At 45.3% G+C, this 17422-nt stretch overlaps 2 protein-coding genes across 5 annotated transcripts in view; both read right to left on the minus strand.

The window, feature by feature from the left end:
* KCNAB1 (potassium voltage-gated channel subfamily A regulatory beta subunit 1) overlaps positions 1–17422 on the minus strand; it is a 450359-nt gene that overhangs the window by 4744 nt on the left and 428193 nt on the right. For all 4 annotated transcript variants that reach the window (XM_005201728.5, XM_059884882.1, XM_024989780.2 and 1 more), the window contains 2 exon segments: positions 9392–9512; positions 4614–4702 (listed from right to left, as the gene is read on the minus strand). In XM_005201728.5, the coding sequence (XP_005201785.1) occupies positions 4614–4702; positions 9392–9512 (210 nt within the window).
* On the minus strand, positions 15147–17038 carry LOC112447735 (BAG family molecular chaperone regulator 4-like). The gene has a single exon (XM_059888822.1). It carries the CDS (start codon positions 16694–16696, stop codon positions 16064–16066), a length of 633 nt encoding a protein of 210 aa, XP_059744805.1. The 5' UTR covers positions 16697–17038; the 3' UTR covers positions 15147–16063.

The following is a 17422-nucleotide window of genomic DNA, read 5'->3' on the forward strand; positions in this document are numbered from 1 at the left end:
ATTGCACGAAGTGGGCCAAGGGCATGCATTACACCACAAGACGAGACAAAGGCAGACTTTCTTGCAAGAATAGTCTGACCCTGTGTGGAGGCCGTGGTGAAATACATTCACAATGACCGACTGTGCGGTTTCAGCCTCGCCCTTCCTGCGCTGCAGTCATGTTGGCCAGGGTGACCTTGTCTCCACTCAGTGCTCGCCTCAGAACCCTCAGGGCTTGGTTGGATGGCAGAGCTCTTTCCTCACTGGTCTGTAACATTTTCCTCTCTGAAGCTAAAGGAGAGTTTGGTTTCCTACCAGCTCTGAAGCCTCAGAGGCTCTAAACTTCTGTGCTGTTTAGAGTGAGACACAACAGTGTAACTCAGATCTAGAAACTGGACTTGTCAGAAGTTTTATGTCTAAAATATAGTGGGTTAGCTATATGTGGAAAAGGATTCTTCATTATACCAGTAAGAGATCTAAACATTAGAAAAGTGAAATCATACAAGTACTTGAATAAAACATGAAATATATGTATACATATGTATGTATGTGTGTATATATGCTTGTGTGTATGTGTATATATACGTGTGTGTGTATACATATACACACAAGACCTAAATATTCAAGAGAAGTCACACATTCAGCATTTTATGTCAAGTTGCCCCATTTTTTAATGTTGGCAACTATTTGAAAACATTTTCATCTACAGATCACACAAACATCCCATGAGCTAGCAGTTTTGCAGGCATAGTGTTATCGTGACTGCAGCAATTAGGCAGTGAGGAAGGGTCTGGGTGGCACTGCGGGGCTGGCAGGTATTAGGGAAGTCCTCCCGGAACTGGGTCACTGTCGAGCTGGACCTGGGGGATGGAGCAGGATTTGGCAGTCCGGGGTGGTGGACACTAGGTGGAGGACCACTATTCTGGGATTAGGACATCCTAGGGGAGGTAAGTGAGGGGGTGGGGGTCGGGCCTGGATGGGAAGGCCCGACTGCTGAGAAGCCTGGACTTCTCTGAGTAGGTGGTGGGGAACCTCAGAGGGGCTTTAAGGCTGGAGGATGGGGACCTGTGCAGGAGGGCTGCCTGCAGCTGCAGCTTCTCTCCAGTCTGATCTGTTGAGGCTCTGATTGATAAATGCCCCTCCAGTTAATGCTCAGCTTAGGCACATTCATTCCTTGGAGCAGCTGCCTTCCTTTGCCCATTACAGACTTCCTTCTTTATAGCCCCGGACACTGCACTCTTTTATTCAATCTCACCTACTGCTGCTGGGAGCCCCCAGCTCTCTCTACTCTCACTGTGTGGAGGGGCCCAGTCACAGCTTGCCAAGGGCAGAATCTCGTGCTGGGCTCACAGGAGGTGGGGTAGGAAGGGAGAGGGGACAGTAAGCCCTCCAGGTAACAGCTCCCTGCTTGACAACACCCCCTTTCTCTTACCCTTAGAGCACGGAAGCCCCATCCCGCTACCAGCCAGAGTTAGGGAGGAAATGCTTTGGGAAGATTACGGACTCAGTTCTCCTCTGAAATATATCTTTGGCTATCTGGAGAACTCCCACAGCCAGGAGTTACCTCTTTATTTTTTCGTAGGTACCATCTCAAGCAGTACTAGCCTCCCCTTGGAATGGCAGTGATCACTCCATTAGCATGATAGGAATCCTCAACTCCTTCCTCTTCTTGCCAAGCCATCCACAAGCCATGTCTCACCAAAACCTATGGAATCCTTGCTAGTCCAAGCTACCATCACCTGTCACCTGGATAACCCATCCATGCCTTTCTTCATTTTGCATTTCACACAGCAGCCAAAGCAATCTTTAAAAATTCAAAAAACAGTGTGTCCCTTCTCTGAAAACCCTCCAAAGGGTTTCCTATGAGGAGTACAAAACTCTGACTGCTCTAGTGTTCTGTTTTGTGTGACCTGTCCCCTGCCTGTGCTCACCACCCTTTATGCTCACTGCATGTTGACCACATTAGCCTCAGGCTTGTGCTCCCTGGAGAAGAGCCAAGTGCCTTTCCATCCCAGGTTTCCCAGATGGCCTAGTGGTAAAGAACCCGCCTGCCACTGCAGGAGATGCAGGCGACACGGATTCACTCCCTGGTTTAGGAAGATCCCCCAGAGAAGGGCATGGCAACCCACTCCAGTATTCTTACCTGGAGCATCCCACGGACAGAAGAGCCTGGTGGGCCACAGTCCAAGGCGTCACAGTCAGAAACGACTGAGCGCACGCACGCACGCGCGCGTGCGCGCGCACACACACACACACACACACACTCCCCATTTCAGGGCCTCTGCACTCCAAGGCGTCACAGTCAGAAACGACTGAGCACGCGCGCGCGCGCGCACACACACACACACACACACACACACACACTCCCCATTTCAGGGCCTCTGCACTCCAAGGCGTCACAGTCAGAAACGACTGAGCGCGCGCGCGCGCGCGCACACACACACACACACACACACACACACCCCATTTCAGGGCCTCTGCACTCCAAGGCGTCACAGTCAGAAACGACTGAGCGCGCGCGCGCGCGCACACACACACACACACACACACACACACACACTCCCCATTTCAGGGCCTCTGCACTCCAAGGCGTCACAGTCAGAAACGACTGAGCGCGCGTGCGCGCACACACACACACACATACACTCCCCATCTCAGGGCCTCTGCAGTCCTCTTCCCTGTGTCTGCTTTTTGCAGGGCTTTTCACATGCTGTGTCCTCCACTTCCAGGTTTCAGAATATATATATTCCAGGGGGGCCTTTGGCAAGAACATTATCTAAAGTGGGCTCACTTGTTTCCCAGTTGGTCTCTATTAAGACACCATCTTTATTTATTTATTTATCCCTTCTCACTTGAAATTATACATCTATTATGTGCCTCTCCCACTGGAATGTCGGCTCCTTGAAGGTTGGGTGATATGTGTCTGCTTTCCTGTGGTGTACCCAGTGCCGGCTACAGAGCAAGCTTGCTTAATTCACTCTTTCTCAGGCAGCCTGTGAGCTCTTGAGGGCAGTGACCTATATTTAGAATGGTCTCTGCCTAACATGGTGCCAGACACAGAATAAGCACTCACTATGTATTGTTGATCAGTTGCTCCGTCATGTCTGACTCTGCAACCCCATGAACTGCAGCACGCCAGGCCTCCCTGTCCTTCACTATCTCTCAGTTTGCTCAATATATATTAGTGGAATTGAAATCACTGGATTGCATTTCAGTTCCTTTGTGTATAGACTGTTCCTGTTTCCTTCTCCTCATTGTGTAGCCTTTATCTGTTCCCAAAGCATAAGTGAAAATAAGAGAAGATGGGGGTGGCTTTCATAAGAGGAGTATTCCCCAGGCAGAGATGGGGAACCCCACAATCCAGGAAGGGTTGTGGGGTTGGGGGTTTCTCAGAACCAGAGAGGCAGAGGTGTTTACCCAGCTGCACAGCCCTAAGAAAGGGGATGATGGGTAGGAGGTCTGCACCTTTATGTCCAGCATATTCAGGGCTGTTTTTCAAAAGAATTTTAAAACATTTTAAGTTTAGTTTGTCCCCATCTCCATCTACTTCCCTCTGAGAGAGGTAACAGGGCTAAGTGCTAGTTTCAGGGAAAGATGGACAGATGAGAAGCTGTTAAGATAGTTCTGTTACCCAATGAGCAAACTACCCTAGCTGTTAGGGCAGGTGACAGCTGTGGGAAGAGTTGTGGGTGTGCTCGCTCCTGTGGCCCCTGGCTGGGCTGAGCATGAGGCAGGCTCAGGACTGAAATGTGGCCATTAGGGATGGGCTGGTCACCACAGCCACCAACCCCACCCCTCTCCAGGACTCCCAGAACTTCACTCTCTTCCCCTCCTGCTGCCCTTACAGGCTTCCTGGGTACTTAAGGCACCATCCAGGCCTGGCAATCCCTGCAGGGGAGGAAGTAGGGGTGGATGCTCCTGAAACTGCTATTAGGGAGAGGTGATCCTGGAATTCTGAGCCTATTTGTCTTCAGTATGGCAAACATTGATTCATTCAATAGGCATTTCTTGAGTTGACTAAGGGCCATGGAGTCCTAGGAACTGGAAAATCAATGGAGAAGCAAGAAAGACACAGGTCTTTGACCTCAGGGGAGACAAGCAATTATACTACAGAAGTGCTGTGATGGAGAGAGGAATATAGGATACTAGGAGAGCAGAAAGGAGGGGCTTGGCATACTGCAGACTGACAATAAATATTTGTAGGGAAAAAAAGTGAATACATGATTATTCATATTGTCCTATGGCTGCTCCATTTCAAGCCAGTTATAGGGAAGGCTTTCATGCTTAGACCTGGGAACCCAGTTGCCAAGTGTAAGGAACACTGCTTGGGTCTTAAAACACACTGTCCACAGACACAAACTGTCCAAGAAATAAGCCTGGAGGAGACTGACTGTTAGTAAGAAGAGGACATCCCTGGATCCACGTACTGTGAAAGTTCTGTGGCTTCTTTTGCCGTTGTCCCCATTTCTCCTCTCCTCCCGTCCCTGTATCGGGGCTGTCATGCAACTCAGCTGTGAGGCGATGAAGGACAGAGGTGGGGGAGGAGGGGGCGGGTAGCCAGGACACTGCCTGGGGCGTCCTCAAAGGCACCAGGAGACTCCCTGCAGTTGGGTGGCAGGGGCTGCAATACTTGCCTGAATGGCACCGAGGTTTTCAATGAGCTGCTCAGGAGTGGATGATCCCAGGAGAACGGAACTCACACCCTCATTTCTCAGGCACCACGCTGGAAGAGAGAGCACCGGGTCAGGAAGCCAAAGCACTTCTGACTGTTGATGAGTTTGCAAACACCATCTGCAGTTCCTCTGTCTCAACCAAAATGTGTTAACTCTGTAGGATGATGGAGGTGCACTCCAGGATTGAGCCTCAGCAGCGCCCCTGTCGTGTAGAGGGCTTGGTAGAATCCATGCACGTGAACTGTGGCCTTAGGCCTCCTCTGCCCCACAAGTGGGGCGTCCAGTCCAGGAACACAGCCTTGTTCCGGAAGACACCTGACACAGCTCATGGATGGACATCCGGATTCCTGTTTCCATCTGTCTTTCCATCTCATTCATGCTCTCACTTTCTCCTCATCTGTTATGTGGAGTCCTTGTAGACTCTGGGTATCTGATCTGGATCCTTTGTTTCCACTGACCTGTCAGCCCTGTCTGGACTCCCTCTCTTCCTGACATGAGATCCATGGAGATCATCTCTCTTGCTAACCCTCTAACCCCTCACTCCGCCTTTACCTGTAGCAGCTTCTACCCTTAAACCCCTATTCAATCTTGGCCCTGTCGCCGTCAGCAGATGACCCAGCCTCCTACTTAGTGCAGAAACTTGAATCCCTCAGGTAGGCTATCCCTTAATTCCCCATTCGCCTACAGACCCAAGTACACACACACACACACATCCTCCAGTTTCAGAGGCTATGGGGTCATGTCTGTTCAAAGCCAAACTCTGTGCTGATCCCACTCCTTTTGCCTTTTCTTGGACTTGATTAGAGTCACTATTCTCTTCCTCTCTTGTTCTCCTGGATTTTTTATTTCTTACTGTTCTCTTTATCAAGAAAACGTAATCAAATTTCTCTCATTCTAAAATAAGCCTCCGGACTTGCCTGGTGGTCCAGTGGTTAAGAATCTGCCTGCCAACACAGGGGACGTGGGTTTGATCCCTGGTCTAGCTTCCTGTCTCCTCACTCTCTGCCTTGACATTTGTGTGTCAGCAGCAGTGTTTGTGAATCCTCTCCATCCCCAAATATGCTCTGTTTGTCCTCCTCCAGCCCTTGGCTTAAGTGGTCCCCTTGGTCTGGAATGGGCCTTTGCCTCATTCATATCTACTCATCATTTGGAATTCCTCATGGGCACAGCCTTCTCCCAAAGTCCTTCCCTGAGTCCCAAGCTGGGTTTGGCACTCCTACATGTTACTTCCCTCCTCCCACCTCCACAATGCCCTTCTCAACTGGGCTTCTCAGGTAGCTCAAATGGTAAAGAATACGCCTGCAATGCAGGAGACATGGGTTCGATCCCTGGGTTGGGAAGATCCCCTGGAGAAGGGAATGGCAACCCACTCCAGTATTCTTGCCTGGAGAATTCCGTGGACAGAGGAGACTGGCGGGCTACACAGTCCATGGGGTCATAGAGTCGGATAGAACTGAGTGACTAACACATTTTATCATCACACTGTATTAAAACTATCCATTAATTTCTTGACTTGTCCACCAGAGTGTGAGATGTGTGTTATTTGCAGTTGGATGCTCAGCACCCAGCCCAGCACCTGCACACAGTAGGTGCTTATTAGATGTTGGTTGAGTAAATGGGGGCGTGAATAATTGATGGGCATCCCTTAAGACCTCTCCTACCCCATTTGCTCAGGCTGTGCTACCAACTGATGCTGTCAAGCTGTTACCATGCTCAGACGTTTTAAGGCAATCATAAATCCTTCCACATGAGCAAAATAATGTCCGATGAAGGCAACAATCCAAGTGATCCCAGGCTTTTTTTTGGCTGCTTTATTTCCTGCTTTGCACTTAGAACTCTTTTTTGGCGCTTGTGGAAGTTCTGAGCAGGGCACTGGGAAAATTATTGCCCATAAACTACTTGATGTCAGCAACAGCTGATTCCCCCGTGGGCGGCCAGGCGTAGGAGAACTCACTGGGCAGTGCTGGCCAACACCAGGGGAAACAGATGATTCTGGATAATCAGCATCTAATCAGGGATCACCTACAGGCAGATCCAGAGTGCCTCCTTATGAACAAGGTGTGTGTGCTGGCTCCTGTGCAGATGGGAGACGTGGGAACCAGCCCACAATTGGGCTCAAGTAGCTTGTTTTCTTGGAGAAGGCAATGGCACCCCACTCCAGTACTCTTGTCTGGAAAATCCCATGGACAGAGGAGCCTGGTAGGCTGCAGTCCATGGGGTTGCTAAAGAGTCAGACACGACTGAGCGACTTCACTTTGACTTTTCACTTTCGTGCGTTGGAGGAGGAAATGGCAACCCACTCCAGTGTTCTTGCCTGGAGAATCCCATGGACAGAGGAGCCTGGTGGGCTGCCGTCTATGGGGTCGCATAGAGTCGGACATGACTGAAGCGACTTAGCAGTAGCAGTAGCAGCAGCAGCTTGTTTTCTGCCAGAGGATCTCCCCTTCCCCCATACTTCTACTAGATCAAAAGTAATACGTCTGGAAATAATTTCCCTCTCAGTTTGAGAGTTCTGTGGTTAAAAACAAAACTACTTGTTTACATAGAAAAGAAAAGAAAAAAAAAATGACAGGCAAGAAAGACACCTGGGGACACAGAGGGAGGAAAAGGAAAAAAAAGTATGTTTTAACTTAAACTTGGACTCTGTAAAGAGTCGTGTACATCTGACATTTAGTGAAAGTCTAAATGTTGTAAAGATTTTCTCTTTAGAAAGACAGTATTCTTCTGTCTCTTTCAGAGCTGTGTTCAATACTCACTTTCATGTTACCACCTAACAATCATATTTATGGCTATGGTTTAAGAACAGATGTTTTTCTTTGTGCCTCTACCTCTGACCATATATAATGGCTAGGAGTGGACAGAGTTTCAGCACAGGATGTCTGATTCTTTGCAAAACCATCATCATCTTCACTCTCATCTTCACTAGTTACTTACTGAGCCTACTCTGCTTTACATACATAATTTCCTTTTACTCAATACATTTGCAAGATATATACTATTATACCCATTTTGCAGATGATAAAACTGATAGCAAGTTAAATAACTTGCTGATGTCAATAGCTAATACCTTTTACTGCATTCATTAAAGCTCTAGGGATGCTAACTGCTACTGCTAAGTCGCTTCAGTCGTGTCTGACTCTGTGCGACCCCATAGACGGCAGCCCACCAGGCTCCCCCCAGTCCCTGGGATTCTCCAAGCAAGAACACTGGAGTGGGTTGCCATTTCCTTCTCCAATGCATGAAAGTGAAAAGTGAAAGTGAAGTCTCTCAGTAGTGTCCGACTCCTAGCGACCCCATGGACTGCAGCCTACCAGGCTCCTCTGTCCATGGGATTTGCCAGGCAAGAGTACTGGAGTGGATTGCCATTGCCTTATCACATTCAATATAATCTTTGTTTTTTAGAAGAGAGGGTTAAAGCAATAGTCATACATATACTTAGGTAAATGGTATTCCCCCCCTACAGCCTCCTTCCATTTCCATCTTTTTGCGACTATTTACTGCCAACTATGATCTTCCTGCCTTCTAACATCAGAAGGGTCAAGCATTTAACAAATATTCTGTTATTTTATTTGCACAAAACTTATCTTGAGATTTTTATCTCATTGGTTCACTGTATCCGATTTATCCCAATCCTGCTATTTCTTACTCCTTGGGAATTTTTTCTAGAATCTATACCCATTTTATTCTCTTCTCACAGCTACCACATGAATTCTTTTCAGCCTCTTCTCCATTTGTAAAGTGGTGATAACAGTAGGGAAATTCCATTAACGTCTGTGATGGAGGACTAGGTCTAGGACCAGTATATACTTTGTGGGATTGTTCTGACAATTACAGAGGGATGATGATGAGCATGAAGAGCTTATCACAGAGCCTGGCAGATACTCCTCAGCAAGGGAACTGAAAATCTAGCTTTTCTGTTTAATCCCCAGTCTCTCACCACTTGTGGCTATTGAACATCGGAAATGTGTTTAGCCTGAATTGACATGTACTATAGATACAAAATGCACTCTGGATTTTGTAGGAAAGTGTGTGAAATATTATTAAATAAAAATATAATAAGCTTTTTATATTTATTACAGGTTAAAAATGACAGTATTTTGGCCATATTGGATTAAATGTGGTCCATTTAAAAATTAATTTCATCTATTTCTCTTTTACTTTTTTAACATGGCTCCTGGAAATTTAAAAGTTAAACAAATGATGTACATTGTATTTCTCTGGGACTGTTCTGATGCAATGTGGTCTTCAATTGTCACCAGTGACCGTGACCTTTCATTGACTCCACAGTGTCAGAAGAATCATCTTCACGGCCCTCAGAAGTTTTGGGACGCTGCTCCCCTAAGATAGGCTTTCCATGTGGCAGTGGCTTGGCCTCAGTCACAGCCCTGCTCCTCAGCCGCTCACCATCCCTGCCTTAGCTTCAACAGGGAAGGAAACTTGAGCCAGAAGCAGTGGATGTCACCACAGAGTTCAGGGACGCTCACCCTTGACACTGTGAGGACGTGTGCGTTTTCACTGACGTGTTCTTGTTTAAACTGTCTTACAAGGCAAAGGAGAGGAAGTGAGAAGAGTGTTTCAGCATGTGGAACACTCTGAGGAACTCTAAACAAAACCTCATTTTCAATAGAATTAACCGGGAGTGTTTGCTTCAGAGATTGTCTGCCCCTACACCAGGTGGTTTATCATGTGAGAGAGGTGAATCAGTAATAGAGAGGGCCTCCGTCCCCCGTGACTCTCACCCACGGCTAGCTGAGGTAGCGTGCATCCCAGACGCTCCGCGATCGGGGAAAGATCTTTCAGCTTGTTTTGCTGTTTTCTCCCTTCTTCACTCACAATTCTTTCCTTCAACCACTGGTAGCACTAGAGATAAGAAGAACATTTCAGTGTTAATGTCTGGAAAGGGTTTGATGCAAAGACTGTTAACTCTATTAAATATAAGAGCCTTGTGGTGAATTCCTGAGTCTTCTTGGCCCTGACCTTTCTGTTTGCAAACAAGGATGCTTATGTCTTCATGCAAAGAAATGTTCCCTGTGGTCTCGCACCTTATTTATTGGTTCAAGACAGATTGATTTTGTCTAAAGCTCACCATTCAAATCCATCGACATGTACAAAAGTTGCTAAAATCCTGACATATAATCAATTATATCCCGTCTGGAAAAGATGGTTCTTATTGTGATAGCCCTTAGAATGTAGGTGGGTGGGAGAGGGGGAAGGTATTTACATTTCACCAAGGGCTGTTATGTTTCTTTTTTTATGCAGAAAATTGGGTGCCAAGCTTTCTGCTCAAAGGAAGTCATTATGTTACATTCTTGCTGTAGCTGTCTTTCTCCCTCTTGCCTTCAATTTACCCCGTCTCTCCTGTATTCTTTTAATGCGGTTTATCGTAAGCTTTGTCTACTCTTTCTAGAAGATGTGGATAGGTACCAGTACATTTTTAAAGTGGATAAAGACTTTCCCAAATGTGTATTACATGTTTGTATAATGTTTGAAACTTAAAAAGGCAAGGATGCTTATAAAGGTAAATGGGAAACTAATCTTTAAAACCTATAAGACGAGGCTGACTCTGATGTAGCCTATAAAGTGTGCCTAATTTCCTAAATGTAAGGAAAGAAATCTTTTAGAACTTCTCAATGCCCTATTTTTTAGAAGGTTCTGCTCTTACTATGAAACAAGGAGCAACAGACTCTTATGTACAAAACTAGCACTGTACAGCAACACCCAAAGGAAAAGAATATTTGTAAGAATGTTAGTCTGTTTTAGTGACAATAATAAGAACCGTCCCCTGTGTGGCAAAGTTGACTTCCTCCACTGTGTGTGTGGTGACACAGTTGCCACCACAGACCTTTTCCGTCTCATAGGCAGCAGAAAGCTGGGCAGTCATCACCAAATCTCCACCCACGTGATTTCAGTAGGCTGCTGGCTTTCAAGTATTTTTTTCATCATTACAAGATAGGATTTCCAAAGAAAAAGGCAACCACATTGTTTTGTTATGATTTCTGGAATGATTTTGCAGATATGAAAAGAAGGAAGAATAAGCACACCCAGTTTTGTTCTCCTCCTAGATCTCAGGGGCTTATGGTCTGGCTCCTTTCGTTAAGTTTACTTAGCAAAATGGCCAAGAGTTTTCCTAGTCTCAGCTCCAGAGACCTCAGCTTCTTCCAGGAGGAAGCACAGCCTGGGGCATCTCTCTGGAGGTGATGGCTGGTGCCAGCAGTGATGAGGTGGACAGTTAAGGGCAATCAGCACTTCCCGGGCAGCATGCTGGGTACATCAGAAAGTCCCTGAACTTACTTCTGCAGTCCTCAAGGGGAATAATATCACCCATTCTCATTTCAATCTCATAACATCTTTCAAGGACCAGAATGTCTGTTATTCAAATGAAAAGAAAAAAGCTTGAAAACCAATAGCCAAAACTCTCTTGAGTTATTGCTTTTTACTACTAGGAGAGTTCCTCAGGTTTCAGTATATACCACATACATAAAGAATAATTGACTGACTTATCAGTCTTATGAAATTCTAGTTTTTGAAATCTTATTATCTGCAACACATTTTTATTCTTAAGATTGAGTTACAAGTTGGATATGTGTGTTGAGTGTGTGTGCGTGTGTGAATGTAATGTCTGCATTACATACACACTCCATAATGAGAGGAAGATTTCTTCTCTAAATTTCTTTTTTTAATCTTTGGCTGTGCCGGGTCTTCGTTGCCCTGTGCAGGCTTCTCATTGTGGTGGCTTCTCTTATCGCGGAGCACAGGCTCTAGGATGTGGGACGTCAGTAGCTGTGGCATGTGGACTCAGTAATTTCAGCTCCTGGGCTCTGGAGCACAGGTTTGGTAGTTACGGCCCATGGGCTTAGTTGCCAGGTGGCATGTGGGATCTTCCTGGACCAGGGATCGAACCTGTGTCTCCTGCAATGGCGGGCAGATTCTTTGCCACTGAGCCACCATGGAAGCTCTGAGAGGAAGATTTCTAAAAATAACAAATACCAAACATCCATTTATTGAGTACTTTTCTCTCTACCCTCAACATAACTCTTGCTCTAATCACTGGGAAACATAAGCAGGTTAGGGTTTTGTAAAAGTAGATACATAGTATTTACACGACTTTCTGCAAACCAAAGGAAACAAATGTGTTTTGGAAATAAATAGCTTTAATGGTTTTAGAAATGGGAAAATGTTTGCATAGGGAGGAGATGAAGCTTAACTAAAATTTCAATTAAATATGGAAGTGAACCAGTGTTTTTGGTAAGAAGATTGACCATAGGTGTGGTTGTATGCAATAATAAACCCAGCTTGTGGACTGCCATGAATCAAAAGATAAAATTTTGTCTTCCACTCCTATTATATTGCTTAATCCTATTCCTCCAGTGACTTATTTACATGATGATTGTTCTTTCTAACCAAGTGGAAGGCAGGGATGGCTTCTTGTTCGTGTCAGCATCTCCAGTCTTGACACAGTGGTTGACAAAGAGGAGGGGCTCAGCCAATATGGTGATGAGGAAAGATCTGAGAAACCAGGATTCCACACAGTAAAGATAGTTGTCTTCAGTTTTTCAGATTGAATGCAGACATGTGTATCACATAGGGCTTGTGGATTCCACATAGTTTCATAATTCACCCCTTCTCATGTCTGTCTCTAGCAAGTCCCTGAGTTACTCCTTAGGGTTGAGACTGTTTCATTCATCTGTCTCCTCAGTCCTCAGCACAGGGCTCAGCACTGACTAGACACTCAGTAAATATTTGCCAAAGGAACAACTGAATGAGCCTTCTTCTTAATAGATTACTGAGCTATTACTTTTATACATAAGTCACAAAATTCTTTAAAATTTCCTAAAGCCTGTTTCTTTGCCATCTTCTAATGCTGTGGCCATTATCTCTGTGACTGCCATTTTATAGGTAACCGTAACAGGATGGGAATAGTCTGTGAGATATGCCCCAAACACCTCAGTTGGCTGTCAGTTAATCCCAGCCTGGAACTTAGGCAGCAACTATAAAGTCATGGACAGAATCAGTCACATTTCATTAGTGGGCCTAATTTAGCATTCAAGATCATTGACTATTTCTAGCTGAACAATTGAAGTCTTTGGCTTAAAAGAGCAGCAAAGTCTTCATTATTGAGGTAAAAATCTCTAGGTAAAATGCTGGCGCTAAAATGTTTCCTTCTGAAATTGTACCATAATGTGGAAATATCCTTAGTTTCTTAATGTGAACAACTGGAGTTCTTGGACTGTCCCTCTCCCCATTCCTTTGCTCCACCTATGTTTGCATGTTTCTTCTTTCCCTTTGACAAAAAGGTATATATTTTTCTGTTTTTTTTTTTCTTATAATGTATTTTCCTAATAATAGGGAAGAACTGTCCATAAATCTTATTGGACTTTTCATTTATATTTAAACTTTTTATTTAAAAGCTGCTCACTTGGTCTCTGATAGTTCAGTTGGTAAAGAATCTGCCTGCAATGCAGGAGTCCCCGGTTCCATTCCTGGGTTGGGAAGATCCACTGGAGAAGGGACAGGCTACCCACTCCAGTATTCTTGGGCTTCCCTTGTGGCTCAGCTGGTAAAGAATCTGCCTGCAATGCGGGAGACCTGGGTTCGATCCCTGGGTTGGGAAGATCCCCTGGAGAAGGGAAAGGCTACCCACTCCAGTATTCTGGCCTGGAGAATTCCATGGACTATACAGTCCATGGGGTTGCAAAGAGTCGGACACGACTGAGCGAGTTTCACTTCACTTCACTTCATCTGGTCTCTTGATCAGACATTGTTGATCCTTGGTTATGGCTTATTGTATTCTTTCAGGAAACAATTGTTGAGTACCTATCATGTGCCAGGCTCTGTGGTGAGTTATGTGAGTAAGTTTCAGTTTCTATCCCAAAGGTATTCATGAATCATTGTCTGGTAACTGGAGAAGTGTTTTGTAGTTGGGGTGCCCCCTCAGTGATTTCCTCAGAAGCTATGTTTGCACTGCTTCTTTATGGGAAATACCGCACCATCAGTGCAAGACACGAACGAGGCACAGCACCTTGTCCTTTGGCCCCTGTCATTGGTCTGCTAGCTTGGCATATGACCCAAGCTTGGCCAGTCTTCTCTGTACCGAAGCTGTTATAGAAAATTCTCTTTTCTCTCAAGTTATATGCCTTTAAGGATGTAAGCCTGGCAGTCACTAGCGTTCTTGTTCCTGGGCTCGTGAGGAAGACCCATTTGTAGTCGCAGAAATTGACACATGTGGAGAGAAACAGGAGATGGAGAGTCCTGAAAATGGGCAGATCTATGGATAGAGTCACCCCTGAGGCCATCCCACTCCATCTTTCCCAGGGAGTGTCTGTCTATGTGCTCCCTTCTTTGATTAAATAAAGTTGAATTGCATTTTGTTGCTTGCAGTCAGAGGATTCTAAGTCTGTAAGAAGTGTTTGTGGAATGTTAGAGGAAGGTACGAATAACTGAAGTTTTGCAAAGTAAAGACAGGCTTCACAGAGTGAAGACAACCAAGCTTTGTCTTTAGAGATGGCTTTCCACAGCCAGAGAAAAAGAAGGGCGTTTCTGGGAGGCAAAAACAAGTATAGTGCATTTGGGTGAAAAAATGAACTAATATGATTTGGGGAGAGATAAGAATGGAAAAATGGGCTCAATTAAGACCCCAAGAGTATTTCCTTGAACACTCTTCTGTGGGTTTTTAGGTTTTGTCATCTAATCAATATTGGGAAGTCATTAAGGATTTAGGGCAGGGTTATGATATAGTCAGATTAATCTTTTAGAAAGATATTTGGTCACATAATTAATATGGATAGTAGATAACTGGTGGGCAGTTGAAAAAGAGGGGTGAATCAGAGTCTAGATGGGAGGTTATTGTGGCAAACCAGGAAAGAAATGATGATGATCTAAACAAGGGCGGTGCAAGGGAAGGACCACTGAGGTCAGGATGTGGACTGGAGGAGTTGGTGTCCTGCTGGATAAGACTTAGGGAGGAGGAGAGGCAGACTGAGATAAGCCTTGGCTTCAGGCTGGGGTGACCAAGGGACGGGTGGAGGCACTGTTAACTGAGGATTCTGGGCAGGTTTTGGGGAGTGTGGATAGATTCCATTAGGCATGTCAGATGCCCATTGGATAGCCATGTGGAGGTGTCTAATAGACACGAAGTAGTGGTGTTCAGCTCAGCAGTGAAGTCAGTGCCGATGACACTGATTTAGAAGTCTTTGTAACAGTGGTGGGCCACATGCAGTCTCCCAGAAAGCCACATGGGTAGTATTACTTTCTAAAAGATAGGATAAATAAACTGAGTATTAAATACCTAACAGTTCAGTGTTTACAACTGAAATAAAATATTAGCATCTTTATTGGTGTAACTTAAAATAGCCATTGTGAAATACCAACCATTCTATTTTGGGGGAAGGTCAAAGTTGCCATTTTATTTATCTATTTGCCTAGCTCTTTTTTTTTTTTTTTTTTAAGATAATCATACTATATTTGTGAACTGCAAATAACAAAACAAAACAGAGGTCCAAGGGGGCTAAAGTCCAAGCTGTAATTTACACACAAAGTGTATGGTGAAAGCAGTTACAATGTATACAAATGTGACAAGTTATCCAGATGTTTTAAAAAAACAGAGCCTGTCCAAAGAACATCCAGTCTTATCCTGTAGGTTTCTGAGGAGCCTGTTACACAAGGTGAATTCCCCTCCTGCTGATAAGAAGCAGCTTGCCGAGGACACCCATATATTTCTTACCGGGAGAGTCTACTTGGCATTACCGATAACCCAAGAGCTCCCTATTACATTCACTGGTCTGAAAACAACTCATAACCCAACTGTTCTTCCAAGTCCTTTACCAGTTTTTCAAGCTTTCTATCAAAGGAAAGTTGGAATATATTGCTTCTTGTCATCAACAGGCATTTCAAAAGGAGGGTAATTAACCAAAATCAAGAGTTCTTTGGTTGAGTTAGTAACAGGCTTCTCCTTTGTTCTAAATCCCTTCATAATCCCTTTCCCCACCAATTTTTCCAGTATGGCCTGGATTTTACAAACCACCTCTTTCCTGGCCTGCTGGACGGAGTCCTGGCCCCCAGTTTCAACTGAATCCAGTTCCAGAAGTTCCTTGATTAGCATCTCTTCCAGAAGCCAGTAGGCTTTGTCTGTCTTTTTTCCTATGAACTCTTCTACTTGCTCAAGATACTGGACCTTCTCCAGCACATGTATGATTTTTTTAATGCTTGGGGGAGTCCCTTCATCTGAAGATAAACACTCTTCAGCAAGATGATTACCCTCGTCTTGAGTGCAGGGATGTTCGTAGGTGGCATTACCGTACAGATGAGGCTCAGCACTATACTGGACCTGGGAATCCAAAAGCTCCGAACTGTCATTGTTCACTGATCCCGAGGACTGCCGTACTGATGGACACTGCAAGGAAAGTTGTGCTGGCTCATGTCTTGATCTGGTTCGCTGTAGGTGTAGGAGGAGTCCTTAGGCTGTGGGGGTGGTGGTCCTGCTGGGGGTACATCCAACGGGAGACTGGGGTTGGGCTGTTGCCAGGTGAACGGTAAGTGCTTGGAACCTCTGTGGAGTAATTGGTCTGAGCATACCCAGGTGTGTAATAGGCCCCAGGGTATGAGGCAGTATTTGTCCCGGGGCCAGTGGGATACGGTGGGCCATATCCCCTATTTGTATAAGAATTCAAACTGGCTTTGCATTTCCGATCTTCCAGGGAATGTACTTGGGTGAGGAGCCGGAGGTCGGGCAGCAGCATTCCAATAGTTAGAATTGTAACTAGGATATGGTGGCTACTCCTGGTGGCCTCCGCCAGCATGACCAGGCTCTGACCAGGCGCCTCCAGACGCTTAGTAGCCATTGCCTCCTCCGCCTTCCCCCGGCCAGGTGGTCTCCGCCGGGCCGCCCCCGCGCCCCCGCCAGGAAATGGGAGGCTGGGGAGGCTCGGGGCACGGGGAGTAGATGGGCGGAAGCGGAGGCACCGGCACATCTCCACCCCCAGGCCGTAGTAGCGGCCATAAGATGGGCCGTCACTGGGGCCGTAGCCCGAGTGCCTCAAGGCCAACATGCTCCATTTTTAAAAAAAAATGTTTTTACTATTACAATTCTCGCTCACTCTTAAGGTTGAGAGACAGAGAGAGATACACACACACATAACATTATTATTAGTGGCATTAATTTTTGCTTAAGTGGCTTTTCTAAGTGTACATATATTAGTCAAGAAAGCACTTAGGCTGATGAATTAAGACGTGTGCTTTGGGACTGGCTTCCTTTTACCTTTGGAGACTCTTTAATGCTTATTGTTAAGGATGCTTCAAAAAATGCTGAAAAGTCAACAACAAGAAATATTTTTTGAGTTGCTTTTGGGCTTAGCTACCTTCAAATATTCTGCATCTCCCCCTCCCCCCCCCCCCCTTTTAGTTAGTGCATTTTAAGCAGGTTTTCAGCTATTTGTAGCCTTTTCTCAAACAGTGATGGAGATCAGTCAATCATATACTCCAAATACAGCGCTGCTACTTCTTCCTCATTTAAAAACATTAATTTGAAGGGAAACAAAAATGCCTTTAGGGAGAAGAACTGAGAGTCAGGAGACCTGGGTTCTACTGCTAACTTTATTATGAGTTTATGCCCTTGGATTGTTATCTAATATCTTTGTTCTCAGTTTCTGCATCTGGAAAAGGTTTACCCTCTTATAAGGATAGTCTGAGAACAAACACCCCACGTATATGGAAACACTTTGAGTTTTTCAGAAAGTCTCTGAAAGAATGTAAGAAACTTAACATCCTTAGCTACA

The sequence above is a fragment of the Bos taurus genome, chromosome 1 (genome assembly GCF_002263795.3).
Source record: "Bos taurus isolate L1 Dominette 01449 registration number 42190680 breed Hereford chromosome 1, ARS-UCD2.0, whole genome shotgun sequence".
In the NCBI taxonomy this organism is placed as follows: Eukaryota; Metazoa; Chordata; class Mammalia; order Artiodactyla; family Bovidae; genus Bos; species Bos taurus.